A 19,491-nucleotide genomic window follows, 5' to 3' on the forward strand; every position below is an offset into this window, starting at 1 on the left:
TCATTCTCCTGAAGAATTGGAAGACAGGGCAAAGGAGCGAGCATACCAGTTAGAAATGGCAAAACTTAAGAAAGAAGGGCAGTTGGAGTTAGAAAATGCAAGAAGCAGGAGAGAAGCTGATATGGAGATCAAAAGGTTAGATTTTGAAAGAGAAAAGTTAGCTTTTGAACGTGAGAAAATGGTGAGGGAGATGGAGCTCAAAGCTAAGAATTTTGAATTGAATTCCCTCTGGTGGCAGCATCCCGTCTGTGCCTGCAGAAAGTAGGTTTTATTTTCCCAAAGATGTTATTAAAGATTTTCATAAGAATGAAGATATTGGCCAATGGTTTAAAGCATATGAGTTAGCATTGTTGGCCCACCGGGTCCCTGAGAAGGATTGGGGAGCGGGGTTGTGGGGTCGCTTTGTGAATGAGGGAAGAGATACCCTGTTGGACATGCCTGTTGAGGATAGGAAGTCTTATGCTCATATGAAATATGCTTTAATGTTAAGGTATGGCCTAACCCCAGAAAAGTACAGACAAGCCTTTAGAGAATGTAAGAAATTGCCTGGTACTACGTGGGTTGAATATGTGTCATTTTTTTGCAGAGCCATGGATGGTTGGGTAGAGGGCAGCAAAGTGGAAAGTTATGATGCTCTTTATGATTTGTTTGCTTGGGAGCACTTGTCTAATAACTGTTTTCCAGAGCTGCGCCAGCACCTTATTGATAGCAAGATATCTAGCCCTAGAAAACTTGCTGAGGAGGCGGACCGCTGGGTCAGTACCAGGGTCCACAAGGGTCCAGTGGGAGACTCAGCCAAAGGTGGGCAGGGTCCCCAGCAGAAGAGTGGGGGGGGACAAGGGTAAACAGAGGGAGTTCCAGAAAGGGCCTCAAAGTAATCCCCAAGGGAACCAAGGGAAGGGTTCCCAGCCTCCCCCAGTAAAGAAGCCAGAGGCCCCGACAGGTAAACCTTTTCATAGGGGCCCAATGACCTGCTACGTTTGTAAGCAGGTGGGACACCGTTATTATGATCCCCAGTGTCCCATGAGGAACTCTAATGCACCACCACGTGCACCCCCCTGTCAGTTGGCGAGTGTAGCCCTGGGAGGGGAGGAGATGGTTGCCCCTGGTGGGGAAGGCCCCGCAGAGATGTCCCTGGTCTCTTTAGGAGACATGGAAATGGTCCCCCCACCCCCTCTGCCTAGTAACACTTAGAAATATAGGCAGTGGGTGACCATTAATGGCCATAGGGTGGAAGCTCTCAGAGACACCGGAGCGAGTGTGACAGCTGTCAAGTGTCACTTGGTGTCCAGAGAGCAGGTGGTCCCTCATGCTTTTTACCCCATTATAGCTGCTGACAACTCCCATAGAGAGTGTGAGGTAGCTCAGGTTCCCTTTGAATGGGGGGGGGGGGTTCAGGTACTCTTCAAGTTGCTGTAAGGCCCGCCATTCCTGTTGATTGTCTCCTGGGCAATGATTTGGAGGACTCCCTTTGGGCCAAGGTGGAGCGAGAGACACATTTGAAAATGTTGGGTGTGCAAGAGTGGGTGTGTGCAACCCCTCGATCGATGACAGCAAGTAAGGGTGTTGATGGGGTCCCGGAGCCTGAAAATATGGCCCAGGACCCAGCTGTGACGAGAAGAGGCAGAAGGCGCGGGAAACCGGCCCCCATAGTTCCTGTGGTCCAGGAGGAGGCAGACCTTGAGGGGGATGCCCTGGAACCCACAGGGGAACAAGTTGCTGAACTGGGAGACCTGCCCGAGCTGACCCACTGGCAGCAGGATGGTGGTCCCTCCAGGGAAGAATTTTGTGCTGAACAAAAAGTGTGCCCTTCTCTTGTGGGTATGAGGCAGCAGGCCTCAGCCCAGACAACAGGTGATCAGTCAGGGTCACATTTGGTCTACTGGGAGAACTGTATGACGAGCCTAAGGCTGCTGAGCCTGGGTCAGCCCGTGTGCTGGTGGTACCCCAGCGCTTCAGAGCCTTCCTACTGGGTTTGGCTCATGACGTTCCGTTAGCTGGACATCTGGGGAAGGACACGACCTATGACAGGCTTGTCACCCATTTTTATTGGCCTCAGATGAGAAGGGCTACAGATATCCATTGCAAAACCTGTCAAACTTGCCAGGCAAGTGGGAAAAGCTGGCGGAAGCAGAAGGCTCCCCTCCAACCTTTTCCCGTCGTCAGTACCCCCTTTGACTGGGTGGGGATTGACATTGATGGGCCCCTGGACCCAAAAACAGCCCTGGGCAACAGGTTCATCCTGGTCCTGGTGGACCATGCCACACGGTACCCGGAAGCCATCCCTCTCAGAACAGTGACGGCCCCCATGGTGGGACGGGCACTGATGGGTGTTTTCTCCCGAATGGGGTTCCCCAGAGAGGTGGTGTCAGAACGGGGCACCAACTTCATTTCCAATTATATGAAGTCTCTGTGGAAGGAGTGTGGGGTAACCTACAAGTTCACCACTCCTTACCATCCTCAAGGTAATGGGTTGGTTGAGAGATTCAACCGTACCCTTAAAGGCATGATTATGGGTCTTGAAGAACCAATGAGGCGTAAATGGGACGTCCTCTTGCCATGCCTGCTGTCTCTAGGGTTTAGCCCCTTTGAGCTTTTGTATGGACACCCGGTAAGAGGACCTTTGAGTCTGGTCAAAGAAGTCGGGGAGCAATCTCCCAGGAAACCTCCCTAGGATGTATACAGTTACATGCTGGCCTTTAGGAACCAGACTCGGCGCTTCAGAGATCTAGCTCAGGCAAATCAGAGCCAGCCAGGAAGAGATGAAGCGGTGGTACGACCCGAATGCCACTCTGGTGGAGCTTCAGCCTGGTCAGAAAGTTTGGGTCATGTCCCCTGTAGAACCTTGTGCGCTCAAGGACAGGTGGACTGGACCATTTGAGGTTGTGGAGAAAAAGAGCGATGTCACCTACATGGTGGACTTGAAGTCTCCCAGGAACCCCTTGCGGGTACTGCATGTCAACCGCTTAAAGCCCCACATAGAAAGGTCCGAAGTGGGCATGCTCCTAGCTACAGATGCTGGAATGGAGGAGAAGAGTGAGCCTCTTCCTGACCTCCTGTATGCAAAAGAGCAAGATGGGTCAGTGGATGGTGTTGTCCTCTCTGACACACTGACCCCTGAGCAGCAGCAAGATTGTCGCCAACTGTTGGGACAATTCCCTGATCTGTTCTCCTTGATTCCTGGTGTCACTCAGTGGTGTGTCCATGATGTGGACACCGGGGACAGCACTCCTGTGAAGCACAAGGCCTACAGAGTGACTGACAAGGTCAGAGCATACATCAAGGAAGAGGTCTCCAAAATGTTTACTTTAGGGGTGGTTGAGTCCTCTAGCAGTCCTTGGGCCAGCCCAGTGGTCTTGGTCCCGAAGGCTGCAGTGCCTGGTGCTTCACCAGAACTTCGGTTCTGTGTGGATTACCGAGGACTCAATTCAGTCACCAAGACTGACGCGCACCCCATCCCCAGAACTGATGAGCTCATAGATCGGTTAGGGGCTGCCCGGTACCTTAGTACGTTTGATCTAACGTCTGGGTACTGGCAGATCGCCTTGACTGATGGGGCAAAAGAGAGGTCAGCATTCTCCACACCAGATGGGCACTACCAGTTCTGGGTTATGCCTTTTGGGATGAAGAATGCCCCTGCCACCTTCCAGAGGTTGGTTAACCAGGTATTGGTTGGACTGGAGGATTTCAGTGCCGCCTACCTGGACGACATAGCAGTGTTCAGCGCCAGCTGGGAGGAACACTTGCGCCACCTCCAGGAAGTGTTGTTGGCCCTGCGCAGAGCAGGCCTCACAATCAAAGCCAGTAAGTGCCAGATTGGGCAGGGTTCAGTGGTGTACTTGGGGCACCAAGTAGGGAGCGGCAAGGTGGCCCCCCTGCAACCCAAGATTGATACCATCCTGGCTTGGGCACCACCCAAAATCCAGCCTTCTTAGGTCTCACGGGTTACTACAGGAGGTTTGTCAAGGATTATGGCAATATTGTGCACCCCTTGACTTCGCTGACTTCCAGGAAGCAGCCAAGACTTGTGATCTGGACTGACGCCTGTCAGACGGCCTTTGACACCCTGAAAACTGCAATGTGCACGGCACCCATACTCCAGGCACCTGACTTTTCTAAAGAATTTGTTGTCCAGACGGACGCTTCAGAGCATGGCGTGGGAGCTGTTCTAGCTCAGGTGAATGAAGAGGGCCGAGACTTACCTGTAGCCTTCATCAGTAGGAGGTTACTTCCCAGGGAACAGAGGTGGAGTGCGATAGAGCGAGAAGCATTTGCTGTGGTCTGGGCGCTGAAGAAGCTAAGACCCTACCTGTTTGGGACTCACTTCCGGGTTCAGACAGACCACAGGCCCCTCAGATGGTTGATGCAGATGAGGGGTGAGATTTCAAAGCTGTTGAGGTGGTCCATTTCCCTACAAGGGATGGACTTCACGGTGGAACACCGCCCTGGTACAGATCACGCCAATGCTGATGGTCTGTCCAGATTTTTCCGCCTTAGTGATGAGGACTCCCTAGGGTAAGGGTAGTTCTCCCCACATTTCAGCTGAAGGGGACACGTGTTAGACCTGGCATCATTGGCATGAGTCTCTCCTCCATTTTTTCTGTTTGCCTCCTCTGTTTACGATGTTTTGCTGGTATATTGCTTTAGGCACTGTGCCACTGCTGATCAGTGCCACAGTGCAAGTGCTCCCTATGTGAAATTAATATTGATTGGATTCCATGTTTGGCTTATTTGGTTTACTGTCAGTCCCTAGTAGAGTGCACCAGGAGTTCCAGGGCTTGTAAATACAAATGCTGCTAGTGGGCTTGCAGCACGTGTTGTGCCACCCACAGAAGCAGCCTGGTAAAATATGTCTAAAGGTCTGCCATTGCTAGACCTACGTGCAGTCTGGTACTGTCACGCAGGCTGCGCAAGTACACCTACTGGCCAGTCCCTAAACCTTCCCTTAACTTCATGTTAGTCACCCCTATGGTAGGCCAAGGGCAGGGTGCATTGTAAGCATAAGGTAGGACAAGCCCTGATGTGTGTGGCATGTCCTAATAGTGAATTACAGCCATCTTCGTTTTTCACTATTGTAAGGTTACCTGCTCTCCATAAGTTAGAATGGGCTGCCAGGATTATTAAATGGTATAATCCTAGCGGGCTCGGGGAGCATGGTGCAATGTCGAGTTTGGTATCCCTGAACTCAGAGTTTAATAACGCATCCGTTTGGGTGGATGGTTTTTAGACTCTGTGTTTGAAAATAGCACTTTTAGAAAGTGGCTATTTTCTTGTCTGACTGTCTACTGGTCTCTGCTGGTTTGGTGTGCGTGTGACAGGAGCTGGGTGGCTCCAGAGGTCTGAATGAGTCAGTGTGGGGTAAGTGAGGCATTTGCATTGAGAGTAGGGGAAGAGTAGCTCCTGATAGCCTGCCCTGCCTGACACAATGCTGGCTTCACCTCCTGCCAGGCGACTGATGGCTCTGTGCCTGCCAGGGACAATCCTGGCTCCACCTCCTACCGGGAGACTGATGGCCCTGCCCCTGCCAGTGACAATGCTGGCTCCACTTCCTGCTGGGCGGCTGAAGACCCTGCCCTGCACAGTGAATAGGCCAGGTGCCTTGGCCTTGCAACACCCACAACAAACCCAGGATGGGGGGAATTTCCCCTGCATGGACAAAGGGATCAAAGCAGAAAAGGGGTATAAGAGAAGGACCCCTGAACCAAAGATTTAGATCACTTCTGACAAGGAAACCTGAACCAAGGACAAGAAGCCTGCTGATCCAAGGACTTGCCTACCCCTTCTGCCAGTGTGCTGTTTGTTGGGGGAATCCTGCAGTTACTTCTTTATTTTTGCCAAGGACCCAGGAGAGAGGAACTGAGTGTGCACTCTCAAGCTTTGCCAAGGAAATATCCAAAGGTTGGAAGAGTGCCAGCCTCCTGTTGAAGTCACAGGGTTAAAGGACTTCATCATTTGCTAAAAGAGCTTGTTGCTGGAACCTGAAAGTCCAGCACCTCTGAAGAATCCAGCAATCTCGACGCCGACGGACGCCGCCGAATCCAGTTCGACATCGTGAGTGCAGCTCCCGTGTCCCGCACCTTCGACGCCGGCCGCCGGGCCCGATCGACGCTAGTAGCGAAGCCGCTACCGACGTCTCGACACCGAGCTCTCTCGACGCCGTGAGCGCTGCTCACTCTTGCAACATCATCATCGAAATCGACGACGACGCCGTATCCTGCTTCACCTCGGGAGCGCTGCTCCTGCCTGACATCTGTCGACGCCGCTGCAGATCGCCCCGACTCCAAGGCCCGATCGACGCCGAAGACGCGACGCCGGACATCTCGACGCCGCTGATGATCGTGTGCTTCACTTTTCCAAGGTACTGTGTTGTGGGGGTCGTAGCTCTCCTCGCGGTCGACATCGAACCTTTGGATTAACTTTGCCTCAACGTCCTGTGACTCCCGTGGGGGTTACATTGTTGCCAAGAACTGTGATTTAAAGAAGAAGAGTTGCTTTTGTTACTAAAGTCTTTGTGCTAAGAAGAAACTACACTTGAACTATTATTTTTCCTTCCAAGAGTATTTATTAGGATTGTGGTATATTTTTGTCGTTATTTGATCTTGTGCTAAGCCTTATATAAACAACCTTATTTTTATAATACTACTGTGTCGTGTCCATTTGTAGTGTATTCACTTTATTACTGTATGTGGTCATACATGCTTAACACACATCCTCTGAGATAAGCCTGTCTTACTTTGCCAAGCTACCAAGGGGGTGAGCAGGGGTTATCTAAGTGGGTGATCCCCTTGCCCTGACTAGAAAAGGTGTGTCCCTATTTGTCAGAAGTGTATACCTCTGCCAACTAGAGACAGCCGCTTCTAACAGGGTCCATGATGTGCAGTCTCTTCTCTCACTTGGTAGGATGAGGGGGGCGAAGAAAGTAAGCTGTGTTATATTCTACCTGGTGAGAAAAGATGTAACCACTTTTTGTAAAAAGAAGGCACAGGTCCTAAGTACCAGTTTGTCTGGGAAAAAGGTTGAATATGGGGGTGAATCAAAAGCACCTGCAATTTGCTAACCCTCCTGGCAGATGTTATAGTCACAAGGAAGACTGGTTGATGGTCGGCAGTCCCAGAGGGTAGCTGTGCAGAGGTATAAAGGGCAAGCACATTAAGAAGGTGAGGATTAAATCCAGGTCCCATTGGGCATGATGAAAGATGAAGGGGTAAATGTGTTTTAACCACTTGGATGCTAAGGCATGTTCATGGGGTCAATGTAATTTCCATTGAAACCAATGGAAACTCCATGACGAGCTGGGCTCGTCATGAGCGTCGAAGGGGTTAAACCTTTCAGGAAACAAGTCATAACAGGTGACTTGAACAGCAAGGATTGATCCAGCAACCACAGGAAGGCTGAAATGGAAGAAAGGTACCCTTTAAATGTGCCCAAGGCAAGACTTTGCTGGGCGAGGGTAAAGCAAACAAAAGGACTTCAGACAGGGGTACATACAGAGAATCAAGAGGTTTAGCAGTACGCTAAGTCAGAAATTAGCTCTGTCAGTAGGCATAATCATATGCTTTGTGGGACGCGCGTGGGCGGGCGCCGGGCGAAGACGGAGCCAAGGGCGGGCAAGTCCTAGCCCGTCATTGCCAGGAAGAGGCAGGGCAGGGCCCCCTCTCTTTCATCTGGACTATGGGACATAAGGATTTAAGGTACTTTTTTGCATCTTCCGGTTGGACTCCGTCGGTCATGTATCGGGGCACCTAACCCTAGAGCCCGTTTCTGCTGAGGAAAAACGAACACTAAAGACTAAAGCTGGTTGTCTCGCATTTGGTGTAAACCATTTTCCAAATGGGATAAAGGAAGGCAATGGAGGATGGGGGGACAGCAATGAATAAGAAAGGGAAAAAGGCTAAAAAAGGAATATATGATTATAGCACGCAAACAAGTACAACGCATGGCAATACTACGTGAATTTTACTACGCAAAAGGTTTTACTCCGCTGAAATTTACAACGAAGGATTTTACCACGCATATAACGTAATGAAGCACCCAACGTTAATCAAACACAAATGACACTAAAATAAACACAATGAGACTAATAGGTTAAAAAAAAATATGTTGCGTAGTGACAGCGTTTGTCTTTTGTCACTTTCACTGACCCTTCAAAAACGTGTCCCCAAGCAAGATGGATGAAAAATTCGACGAAGAAGGTCAATTGTTCATAATAAATATACATTTTAAAATACACTTTTAGTCACCATATGAACCCGTTTTTTAAGCTGATTTATACACATATTTTACTTTAAATTACAGTTATCACTCAATTTACATATATAAAGAGCTGTCCACCATTTTCTGATCAGTGGTTCGCCGCTAACTAGAGAGTAAACACTGTTATGAGCAACTGGAGAAAGAAGGCTCAATTTTAGTCCGTAACTGCCATCTACTGACCAAAGTAAGTACACGTTTTAACACACATTAAATATTATAAAGGAATAGTTAACCCGGTAAAAGGTTTTACTAAATGTATTTTAATGTTATCATAGGAAAACTTTTCTGAGGAGAGTGACAATTGCTTCCAACTAAAAAAAATATCGGAAAGGTAAAGAAAATATGTATTGCTTTTTTTTTAGATTGATTTTGTCAAAATGTCACACAAACCATGTTTGGAAAAAGCAATGTATGCCAAACAGTTTTAACAAACAAAATGTCTATGGAAGTTAAAATATGACTAGAATTAACTCAAATTGAAAAGTAACTAATAAATTATTATTAATTTGAATATTAGAGAGCAAAGTTCATAAATAAAGTACCTAGTAAATATTTTGATATTATAATGCTTGTGTTTTTAAAATTCAGTCTTTTTGTTAAATTTCCACTGAATATAAAAATGTATGGGTTAAGAAATTTAAAATATATAATAGTTTTACTTTATACTGAAACGGATAGAGAAGCAGTTTTTTTTTTTTAAGTAAGGTATGAACTAATTTTCTGCAGGAAAGATGTTTGGCCATTGTCTATTTGCAAAATATTTCAGTCTTAATCAGACTGGTACTTAGCTCTGAAAATATGATGGTCATTGTTTTGCAGACAGATTTACTAATCTTACACCGCTGTGTACTTAACACAGGGTAGGTGTTGTACAAGGTTTGGGAGCTAGATTTAGGGGCCCATTAGGAAATCTGACGGACTTGCGTCCGTCTGCGACCCATGAGTAGGAGGGAACCTTCGCATGGCTTGCGGGGTACCCTCCAGTGATATTAGAATGTGACCCCATCCCTGGCGGACACATCCTCTACTTTTACCATTACAGAGGGTGCAGCTTCTAGCTGCACCCGCCGCAATGGTAAAAATGCATACATTGCATTTGTATACAGAAAGCGGCAAGCACCGTGCGGTGCCTGCCGATTTCTGCATACAAATACAGGGGGGTACCATAGGTACCCCCCATGTGCACCCCCCCTCCCCCCGCCCCCCACTTCACCCAGGAGGCCCACAACGGGTCCCCTTAGTGAAGTTTCACATGCTTTTCCACGGATCGCGACCCCTGAGTAGGAGGAAAACTCTGCATGGCCTGCGGAGTTTCCTCCTGTGAAATTAGGATGCGACCGCCACCCTAATGGACACATCCTCTATTTTTACTATTGCGGCGGGTGCAGCTTCAAGCTGCACCCGCCACAATGGTAAAAATGTATACATTGCATTTGTATGCAGAAAGCGGCAAGCACTGTGCGGTGCCTGCCAATTTCTGCATACAAATACAGGGGGGTACCATAGGTACCCCCCATGTGCACCCCCCTTTCACCCAGGAGGCCCGCAACGGGTCCTCTCAGTGAAGTTCCACATGCTTTTCCACGGCAGAAAAGCTGCAGTGGAAAAGCATTTTTAAAAACACATTCTAATGTGGCTGGCGGCGTCTGAGAAACACCGCCACCATATTAGAGCTTTTCCGTATGCAGAAAGCGGCAAGCACCGTGCGATGCCTGCCGATTTCTGCATACAAATACAGGGGGGTAACATAGGTAAATCCGCAATCCTAATGAGCCCCCTTAGTATTCTTACTCCGCCAGGTACTTACCAGAGGGCAGGTTTTGATCAGAGTCTGTATTCATGAATTACAAATCTTACTTCTTTGGGTACTTACCTCAGAATAGGTGTGTTGGTCAGTGTCTTGGTGCCAGATTTTCTATTCTTAGTGCTATTCTTAGTTGGTACTTACAACAAAGAAATGTAATATTTCGAATTTACAATTTTAAAATATGCTATGTCTTTATTTTTCTAACAAGAAATCAGATAAAGAACCATTCGCGACAATCAAAAATCTGGTAAAAGGAAGAACATCTTAAGTGTTCATTTGCATAAAAGAAAAATACAACCAATCTACAGGTACAAATAAATTAACCTATAATTTTGCCTTATCTAATTTTTAAATTTAAACTGGTGTAATGAAGAAACTCTGTTTTCTATAAGTATTTTTTAAAATTCTTACTCTGCTTCAAAAATGCGTCAGGGAGAATATTGGGTATTAACTGGAGAGAAGTTTTACTGTTTTTAGACAGCTGGGTGCTTTCATTTGGGTAGATGTTGGACAGAGTATGTTGACCAGATTAAGTAGTCTTAAACCACCATGGACTTACCTTAGTAAAGGTGATGAACAATGTATGTGAGCCAGATTATCTATTTGTATTAAGCGGAATACAGAGAAGTGTAAAATGTATAAATTATAATTGTTTAAAAATGCTATAATTTTGTTTTTCTTCCCAGAAATCGCAAAAAGAACCATTTTCATCAAACCATAAACTAGAAAAAGGAAAAACAGCTTTCCACATCTTTTGCAGAAAGAACATAACTTTCAAAATTCAGGTACAAATAAACGAACCTTTAAATTTTCCTTATCTTTTTAAATAAACCTCTACTAATAGAACAATCTTACTCTTTTTTAAAATTAAGGATTTGAATAGAAATATTAGAAAATAATGAAACAGATAAACAAACTTTTAAAAATTTATTTTCAAATTTGTAGTTTACCAATAACGTTTTGTAAACTAATTTAATCCTATTATTGATACATGTAATTGCAGCTACGTCTTCAACATTGACCTGGAAAACCAAACAGACTAGAAAAGAGAATACAAAAGAAAGCAAAACGTACACCTATACTATTGCAAACGAATCGTCACCACAGAAAAACAAAGAAATGCAAGCCTCAGGTATAGTCCAAAAATTTTTTTTAAAAACAAATCTATAAATTAACCATTTAAATCAGATATTAAAACTGTGAATATTTTATCACATTATAATTTGATGTATGATGTTACTAAGGGCCCCATTAGGATAACGGGCGGACATTGTCCGCCCACCACCCTATCGGAGAACGAGACCGCTAGCCATAAGGGCGGGGGTCCCGTGGGGGGAATTAGGATATACCCGCCACAGTGGTGAGCACATCCTGTAATTTTAACATTGTGGCGGGCAGTGCACTCTGCACCGCCCGCCACAATGCTAAAAATGCTTTTTTGCATTTGCATATGCAAAGCGGCAGGCACCGCGCGGTGCCTGCCGCTTTGCATATGCACCCCCCATGTGCCACCCAACAGTGGTGGCAAACTGGGTGGCCCTGCAGGGGGCCCCCGCAGCAATCTCCACCTGCCTCTACTTTGTGCCATCGTAATATGGTAGACGGTGTCCATTGAACACCGCCACCATATTAATCTCTTACTATCCTAATCTGGCAGAGGGGAAAATGAGAATGCTTGTCGGACGGATTGCCTCCACCAGGGTAGGGGGTGGCCACTGCCACTCTGGCGGGGGCAATCCGCCCTCCATTCTAATGGGCCCCTATGCATCTTGTCTCAACTCATGCCTTTTATTTGGGGGGGAAACCCCCCCAATGCCCCCCTTTCTGATTTGCAAGCTTTTTTTGGGGGGGAGACCCCCCCAGCCCCCCTTTTTAACCAAGACCTTTTTTTTTTTTTTTTTTTTTTTGGGGGAGACCCCCCATACCCCCCTTCATTTTTCAAACGTATTTCGTAGTAAAGGTATGCATTGTAAACCCTTTCGTTGTAACCACGCATGCGTTGTAGTGCATTTGTGGTTAATGATTTCGTGGAAACTGCTTCGTTGTAGAGGCCATTTTCCCCACAAAAATACCTTTAAAACCAAATCTTTTCAATAATTTTCTTTGAAAATCCATGCATGATAAAGGCATATTTTGGATATGGGATAATTCTGATCTCTGCCACTGTAGGGTTGGAGAAAACAGGTAATACATTTTTGTGTAGTTCAACAGTAAACACCCCACAGCAGGGGCTAACCTATGTCCTTAAAGATAATGTTCCAAATACCTGTGGCTCCTCCTCATCAGTTCTCTTTTTTTTAATAAATATTCAATTTCAACATTACACATCATAACGAGGAAGTGGAAGTGTCTTTTCTTTTCCTCTTTCCGTGCTGTTTACTTTCATATTACAACAAAGAGGCTTTTTTTTAAGGGTGGGGGGGGGAACCCCCCCAACCCCCCTTTTTAAATTTAAATTATCACACATGCCTTTACTATATATCTTGTAGTAAATGTATGCGTGATAAAGACTATTAGTGGTAACCACCCATGCGTTATAATACATGTGTGGTTAAGGATATGGGTGGAAACAGTTGTGTTTATGTTTCTGAATCCAGTTTTTATTAATTTATTTAAACTAAATCTTGCATCTATTCTGAAACAGAAAAAAATATGATGTTTGTAATTCTATTTAGATTCCATTAATCTTCTGTACAGAAAAACACAAAAAGTTTTTAAAAAATGAATACTTATTTTTCATCCTCTTCTATTTACAGGATCTTCAACAGATAATTCAAGTCGCCGAGCAAATTACATTCAATCTAAGAGGGGTAACAGGTTGTTGAAATTTGGAGGCTACATTTACTGTAAGGATCGTTTAACTGAGCCCAGGAGTCATTGGAGGTGCGTAGAATATTTCTCATCACATTGCAAAGGCAGAGCGGTTACTCTGGGAGACATAGTGGAGAGGTCCACAGAGCATAACCACTCTGCCTCTGCAATGGAGATTGAGGTAAGAGAAAATCTACAGCAGATAAAATTTTTGGCATCGACCTCCAATGAACCCTGTGGCTCAGTTTTACGGGAAGTAGCACAAAACATCCCCATGCATGTTGCCAGTAATATGCCCACAATCCCCAATTTAAGGCGTATGATTCAAAGAACAAAACAGGCAATCAATCCACATGCAATTAGACCACAAACTTTCTCCGACATTAACATTCCCCAAGAACTAACTGTGACTTTTAGTAATGAATCTTTCCTTTTATATGATAATGTTAATCCTGAAAAGCGTCTTCTAATCTTTTCTACAACACGTAATTTGGCCACTCTTGAAAATACAGAAATTTGGATGATGGATGGCACATTTAAATCTACTCCCCATCCATTCACCCAAATTTATTCTATTCATGGTAATATTAACCACACAACTATACCCTTAGTGTTCGGTTTGCTGCCTGACAGACAATCTTCCACTTACTCTGAGTTTTTATCAGTTATAAAAACCAAAACTCTCAACAAAAGTCCTCGGAAAGTAATAATTGATTTTGAGATACAAATGATTAATACCATTTGTAAACTGTATCCAGACACCCAAATTCAAGGTTGTTTTTTTCACTTTTCGCAGGCGTATTGGAGAAATATACAGAAAACATCCTTAGCCGAAGATTATGTGTCAGACAGCAAATTGCAATATGAGCTTAAAAAACTAACTGCATTGTGTTTTGTTCCTCCAGATTTTGTAGATGATTTCTACACTGCAATTGTACAATCAGAATATTATATAGCAAATGAAGAGAAATTGGCACCTCTTTTAAATTATTTTGAGGGAACCTGGATTGGCAATCTTAACAGGTCAGGTAGCAGGAGGAAGCCAAGGTTCCCCATTGAGTGGTGGAACTGCTACTTAACTTGTTTAGAGGGAGGAGCAAAAACCAATAATTCCATCGAAGGATGGCATAATTCATTTAATAAATCCATAGGTAGGAGTCATCCAAACTTTTATCATTTCTTGGAAATTTTAAAAAAAGAACAAAGTTTTCAAGAAATGAGGATGGCTCAGTCACTATCAGGTATACTAAATCCTCGAGTGACACGACGTAGCCGAGAGATGACTGAAAGACTTCAATCAAAACTCCAACAATTTCCTTTAATGGGCACGTCTGACTACCTTGAAAGTCTTGCATATATTCTTCATTTCTAACACGTGAAATGATTGCCTGTTTTACGCATCACCCAAAAATTTAAATTGACATTTTTCAAAATTGACCCAAATTTTAATTAAAAATTACTTTACCAACCTTACCAACTAGCACATATTTTTTTAAATTGACAGCACAACATTTTTGGATCATTATTTTTAATGTGAAATATTTTAATTTATTTTTCAAATTTTTATTATTATCAAAGTTGGGTAAGGTCTGAATAAAAGAATGTTTCAAAGTTCAATAGTCTGCTAATATTAGACCAAAAGTGAGTATATTATGGCAACCTGCATGGGGATCAAAGTGTAGTTCTTTAAATTTGAAAATGATACTCTCCACAGAATTTGAAATCACCGTACAGAACTTTCCTTACAGTAAATGTACCTTTCAAATATTTTCATTTTTTGGTTAAAAAAAGAACAAAACCTAACCTAACCCTGTCTTCAAGCCTTTGCATGCAGAGAAGAACGACTGACTACAGAATCAAATATGATATATTTATTGACTATGAAGTATCTTTCAAATTAAAATGTACGTTTATAACGATTAAACTGAACTCTAAAAGGAAAAAAATATCCTTATAAGAAAATAATGTTTTTGATTAAATATAAAAAAATGTTGTTCATTATTAAAAAATTTATGATGCATTTTTGACTTTTTTAAATGTACTCAATAAATACATTTTTTAACTGAAAAATGTTTTTTTTTACTAAATTCAATATTATTACATTGATTCAATTCCAAATTTGATTTGCAAAGATATAAAATGAGCATGATATAATTAATAATTGCATTGATCCATTACTTATAATGTAAATTGATTGTACATCATTTTTGAGACATTTGGATTTAATACCTGGGTATTAAAACACTACCCCACCCAATACCCCTATATCCCAAGCATCCCGCTCCTAAAAGTTAGCGTAGAAATTTCTTGTAAAATACACTTCTTATCATAGTCCTAAATAAAGAGTAGCCACTCACAAATTAATACTCAGGTATTTTTATCCAACTTGGAAAAAAATACCTGGGTATTAAAACACTACCCCACCCAATACCCCTATATCCCAAGCATCCCGCACCTAAAAGTAAACATAGTAATCTCATGTTAAAAAATCCCCTTTTTTTAAAAAAAAATGGAATAGCCACTTAGAAATTAATACTCAGGTATTTTTTCAAAATATGAAAAAAATACCTGGGTATTAAAACACTACCCCACCCAATACCCCTATATCCCAAGCATCCCGCTGCTAAAAGTTATCGTAGAAATTTCTTATAAAATAACTTCTTGTTTTTCACATTATTATAGAGTATCCACTCACAAATTAATACTCAGGTATTTTTATCCAACTTGGAAAAAAATACCTGGGTATTAAAACACTACCCCACCCAATACCCCTATATCCCAAGCATCCCGCTCCTAAAAGTTAGCGTAGAAATTTTTTGTAAAATACACTTCTTATCATAGTCCTAAATAAGGAGTATCCACTCACAAATTAATACCCAGGTATTTTTATCCAACTTGGAAAAAAATACCTGGGTATTAAAACACTACCCCACCCAATACCCCTATATCCCAAGCATCCCGCACCTAAAAGTAAACATAGTAATCTCATGTTAAAAAATCCCCTTTTTTTAAAAAAAAAAATGGAATAGCCACTTAGAAATTAATACTCAGGTATTTTTTCAAAATATGAAAAAAATACCTGGGTATTAAAACACTACCCCACCCAATACCCCTATATCCCAAGCATCCCGCTGCTAAAAGTTATCGTAGAAATTTCTTGTAAAATAACTTCTTGTTTTTCACATTATTATAGAGTATCCACTCACAAATTAATACTCAGGTATTTTTATCCAACTTGGAAAAAAATACCTGGGTATTAAAACACTACCCCACCCAATACCCCTATATCCCAAGCATCCCGCTCCTAAAAGTTAGCGTAGAAATTTTTTGTAAAATACACTTCTTATCATAGTCCTAAATAAGGAGTATCCACTCACAAATTAATACCCAGGTATTTTTATCCAACTTGGAAAAAAATAACAGGGTATTAAAACACTACCCCACCCAATACCCCTATATCCCAAGCATCCCGCTCCTAAAAGTTAGCGTAGAAATTTCTTGTAAAATACACTTCTTATCATAGTCCTAAATAAGGAGTAGCCACTCACAAATTAATACTCAGGTATTTTTATCCAACTTGGAAAAAAATACCTGGGTATTAAAACACTACCCCACCCAATACCCCTATACCCCAAACATCCCGCACCTAAAAGTAAACATAGTAATCTCATGTTAAAAAATCACATTTTTCAAATAAATATGGAGTAGCCACTTAGAAATTAATACTCAGGTATTTTTTTCCTAGTTGGAAAAAAATACCTGAGTATTAAAACACTACCCCACCCAATACCCCTATACCCCAAGCATCCCGCTCCTATAAGTAAGAAAAGTAAATTCACCAGAAGGAACACACAGCCGGTAAATAAAAAGCCAGCAAGGGACCAGCTCACCTTACTGTAGAAATGAAATAGAATCTCAAAAAAGCAAATTCGGATCTGCTTTTCTAGCCAATGAAATCTAAACTAAGGATGATGCAAATACAAAGAAACCTGTATGTCCTCCTAAAAACCACAATGGCACCACTAATAGGAATCCTACACTATACAGCATGTCTCACCCAGAAAACCACATTAGTATATTTCCAGATAATACAACCTAAAAAAATGCAGCAGCTCTGACTTTAAGCCGTATTATATTATTATTATTAAAAGCTGCTATTAATATGCTTAACTAGCACATAGAATTAAAGTTAAGGCATACAGCTACCCCAAGTGCAGAACAAAGCAATAAAGTCGCATACATCGATTACTTCAAAATTTAATATGAATATAAATGTAAGTGCACTAAAAAATTACGTTTTAACGAAAATAAAAATAAAAAGCAGATTAGTTACCTATCAGCCGCACGCCTTACACCGACAGCAATTACTTCGAACAACCAAAGAAACAAACGTGAAAACACCGAACAAAACAAAAGAAGGACTACTTTTAGACGTACACGCATAACGTAGGATGACCGGAATGAAAACACACAGAACGTAAGAAGAGCGGAGTATTCGTGGTAAAGGCTGTCGTTGAAGGCACACGCGTGGACAAGACGTTTGCGAGGTAAGTGCCTCGTAGAAAACATCACGCGTAGAACAGCCTTCGTGGAAAATGATGTTTCCCCTAAAAAAGTACCTCACGCAGCCAGTAATTGTGTTCTTACCAGAATTGAAGGAATAGTTAATGAATGTGAAGAGGTGTTGGGAGTTAATAACACAACAAACTCGGTCGACATTACCAATCCCCTCGATGAGGTTTTAGCTCAGAACCACAGAAGAGTAATTCCGTCAATTTTTATTAAACCATCTCACAAGCCCCCCATTTGTACTGTCCATATCCCATCTGATGAGGGCTTAAAGGCAACCCCGTCCGATGGAATCTTAAATGTATCAACGGGTTTAATTACCCAAGGAGCGCCACTTGACTGTGTAATTGACAAACAACTTCTCTGCTCAAATAGGTTTGGAGCTCTAGAACATATCACCGAGGGCACATTACATGTTTCACCTAGCGAACACACTGCCACAGCCCCTACCATTAATGTAGTAACCTGCTGTAATTGCGGTCCTACAAATGAGGGTTTGACACAGAAAGTCAAAATACTCCAAAGAGAGTTAGCATCCTTAAAGAAAACGATTGAAGAGTTAACGCGTAGAATTGACCACCCCTTGTCTACAACCAGGCCACTTCCTCCATCTATTCCAGTAAGTTCAGCAACGAGGGTATCGTTAGGAGATTCCTTGGGGGTGGGAGATAGGCCACCTTCTGTGTGAGGTAAGCAAGCCCATGGTCCTCTTTCTATGGCTACCCCACCCAGCATTATGAGATCCTATGCCAACACTGCTAAAGCCCCAGGAGCCTCGGGTAAAACCCCAAGGAAAGTAAGAACTCAGCGCCTCCTCCCTTCCAATGAGGATCAGAACATCCAGGCTAGACCTACTATCCAAAGAAGCACTACTCAATTATACGGGAAGATATGGTGAGAGTAAGGAGGATTTTATCGGGCAACTCCCAGACTGACTGTATTGAGCTGCAGTTAACAAATGCAGCTCTTGCTGAGAATCTACTGGCCCTAGAGTTTCGTACTTCTCTACCAGAGCACTCTGCTATCCAGATTAGACGCTCCCCACTCTGGCCCCCGGTTAGGATGTCGGACCACGAAGTACAAGGGAGGGCGGGGAAAGAGTCTAGACTCAACACAGTCAACTGACTAGTCGAGGATCCATTACAGAACTCCCCCATTGATCCATTAGGAGCTAGATGTGGTGAGACGGGAAACATCCTTTACAACGCAACTTTTACCACGCAGTGCTTTTACATCGCAACTTTTACAACGCAAACCATTACAACACATTGCGCTGGGGGGTGCTCTAGGATAGGGAATAGATTTAATTTACTATCAAACACCTTCCCTACTATCCACGGGGACTGGAGTTGGAATAGTAAATTAAACTATTCACTATCCAGCACCCCAAAGCGCTATGTGTTGTAATGGCATGCGTTGTAAAAACTGCGATGTAAAGGCATGCGTGGTAAAAGCATGCGTTGTAATGTCATACATCCGGTGAGACTGCTCCCCACCCAAGTAGCACAAATGTAGATAGAGCTAAGGGGGGTAGATTCAATGATGACCGGGTTGGTTGTGTCGAAGATATCGATGTTGGGGCCGCTGGGCCAAACCCAAGGGTAATCGATTGCCTCTCCTGGAACATAGCGGGTCTCCAGAAAAAAACTGTCTCTCCCGGAGTGGAATGAGTTCATTGGAAAGTTTGACGTCTGCCTGTTTCAGGAGACTTGGAGCCTAGCCCCTCTGTATAAATCAGGGTAGACCACGTATTTTATTCCAGCTACAAGCTCAGGAAAAGGCCGCCCCTCCAGGGGACTACAAATATGGATCAATATCTCCCTGAACTGGTCCAACGTCATGCATAATTCATCATCAGATCTTAATTCAAAGGCTTCACAACCTAGGCATCTCTGGAACCGCGCTGGCGTGGCTCCAGTCGTACCTTGAGAATAGATCCTTCCAAGTCTTTCACAACGAGGCTATCTCCAAGAAAACTCCTCTTTGCTGTGGAGTTCCTCAGGGCTCCTCCCTGAGCCCTACTCTTTTTAACGTTTATACTTGCACTCTAG

General features: G+C 43.4%; 1 protein-coding gene across 2 annotated transcripts; it reads left to right on the forward strand.

The window, feature by feature from the left end:
* Window positions 1-8,214: 8,214 nt before the first annotated feature.
* LOC144791066 (uncharacterized) lies at window positions 8,215-14,271 on the forward strand. Of its 2 annotated transcripts, XM_078665709.1 has the most exons (6): window positions 8,215-8,437; window positions 8,529-8,584; window positions 10,269-10,368; window positions 10,747-10,845; window positions 11,064-11,192; window positions 12,817-14,271. In XM_078665709.1, the coding sequence occupies exons 5-6, from the start codon at window positions 11,180-11,182 to the stop codon at window positions 14,241-14,243; spliced, it is 1,440 nt and encodes a 479-aa protein (XP_078521835.1). In that variant the 5' UTR covers window positions 8,215-8,437; window positions 8,529-8,584; window positions 10,269-10,368; window positions 10,747-10,845; window positions 11,064-11,179; the 3' UTR covers window positions 14,244-14,271. The 2 variants fall into 2 exon arrangements, with proteins under 2 accessions (XP_078521835.1, XP_078521834.1); XM_078665708.1 differs by having other exon boundaries at window positions 8,215-8,584.
* Window positions 14,272-19,491: the final 5,220 nt, after the last annotated feature.

This window comes from Lissotriton helveticus, chromosome 11, assembly GCF_964261635.1.
Source record: "Lissotriton helveticus chromosome 11, aLisHel1.1, whole genome shotgun sequence".
NCBI lineage: Eukaryota > Metazoa > Chordata > Amphibia > Caudata > Salamandridae > Lissotriton > Lissotriton helveticus.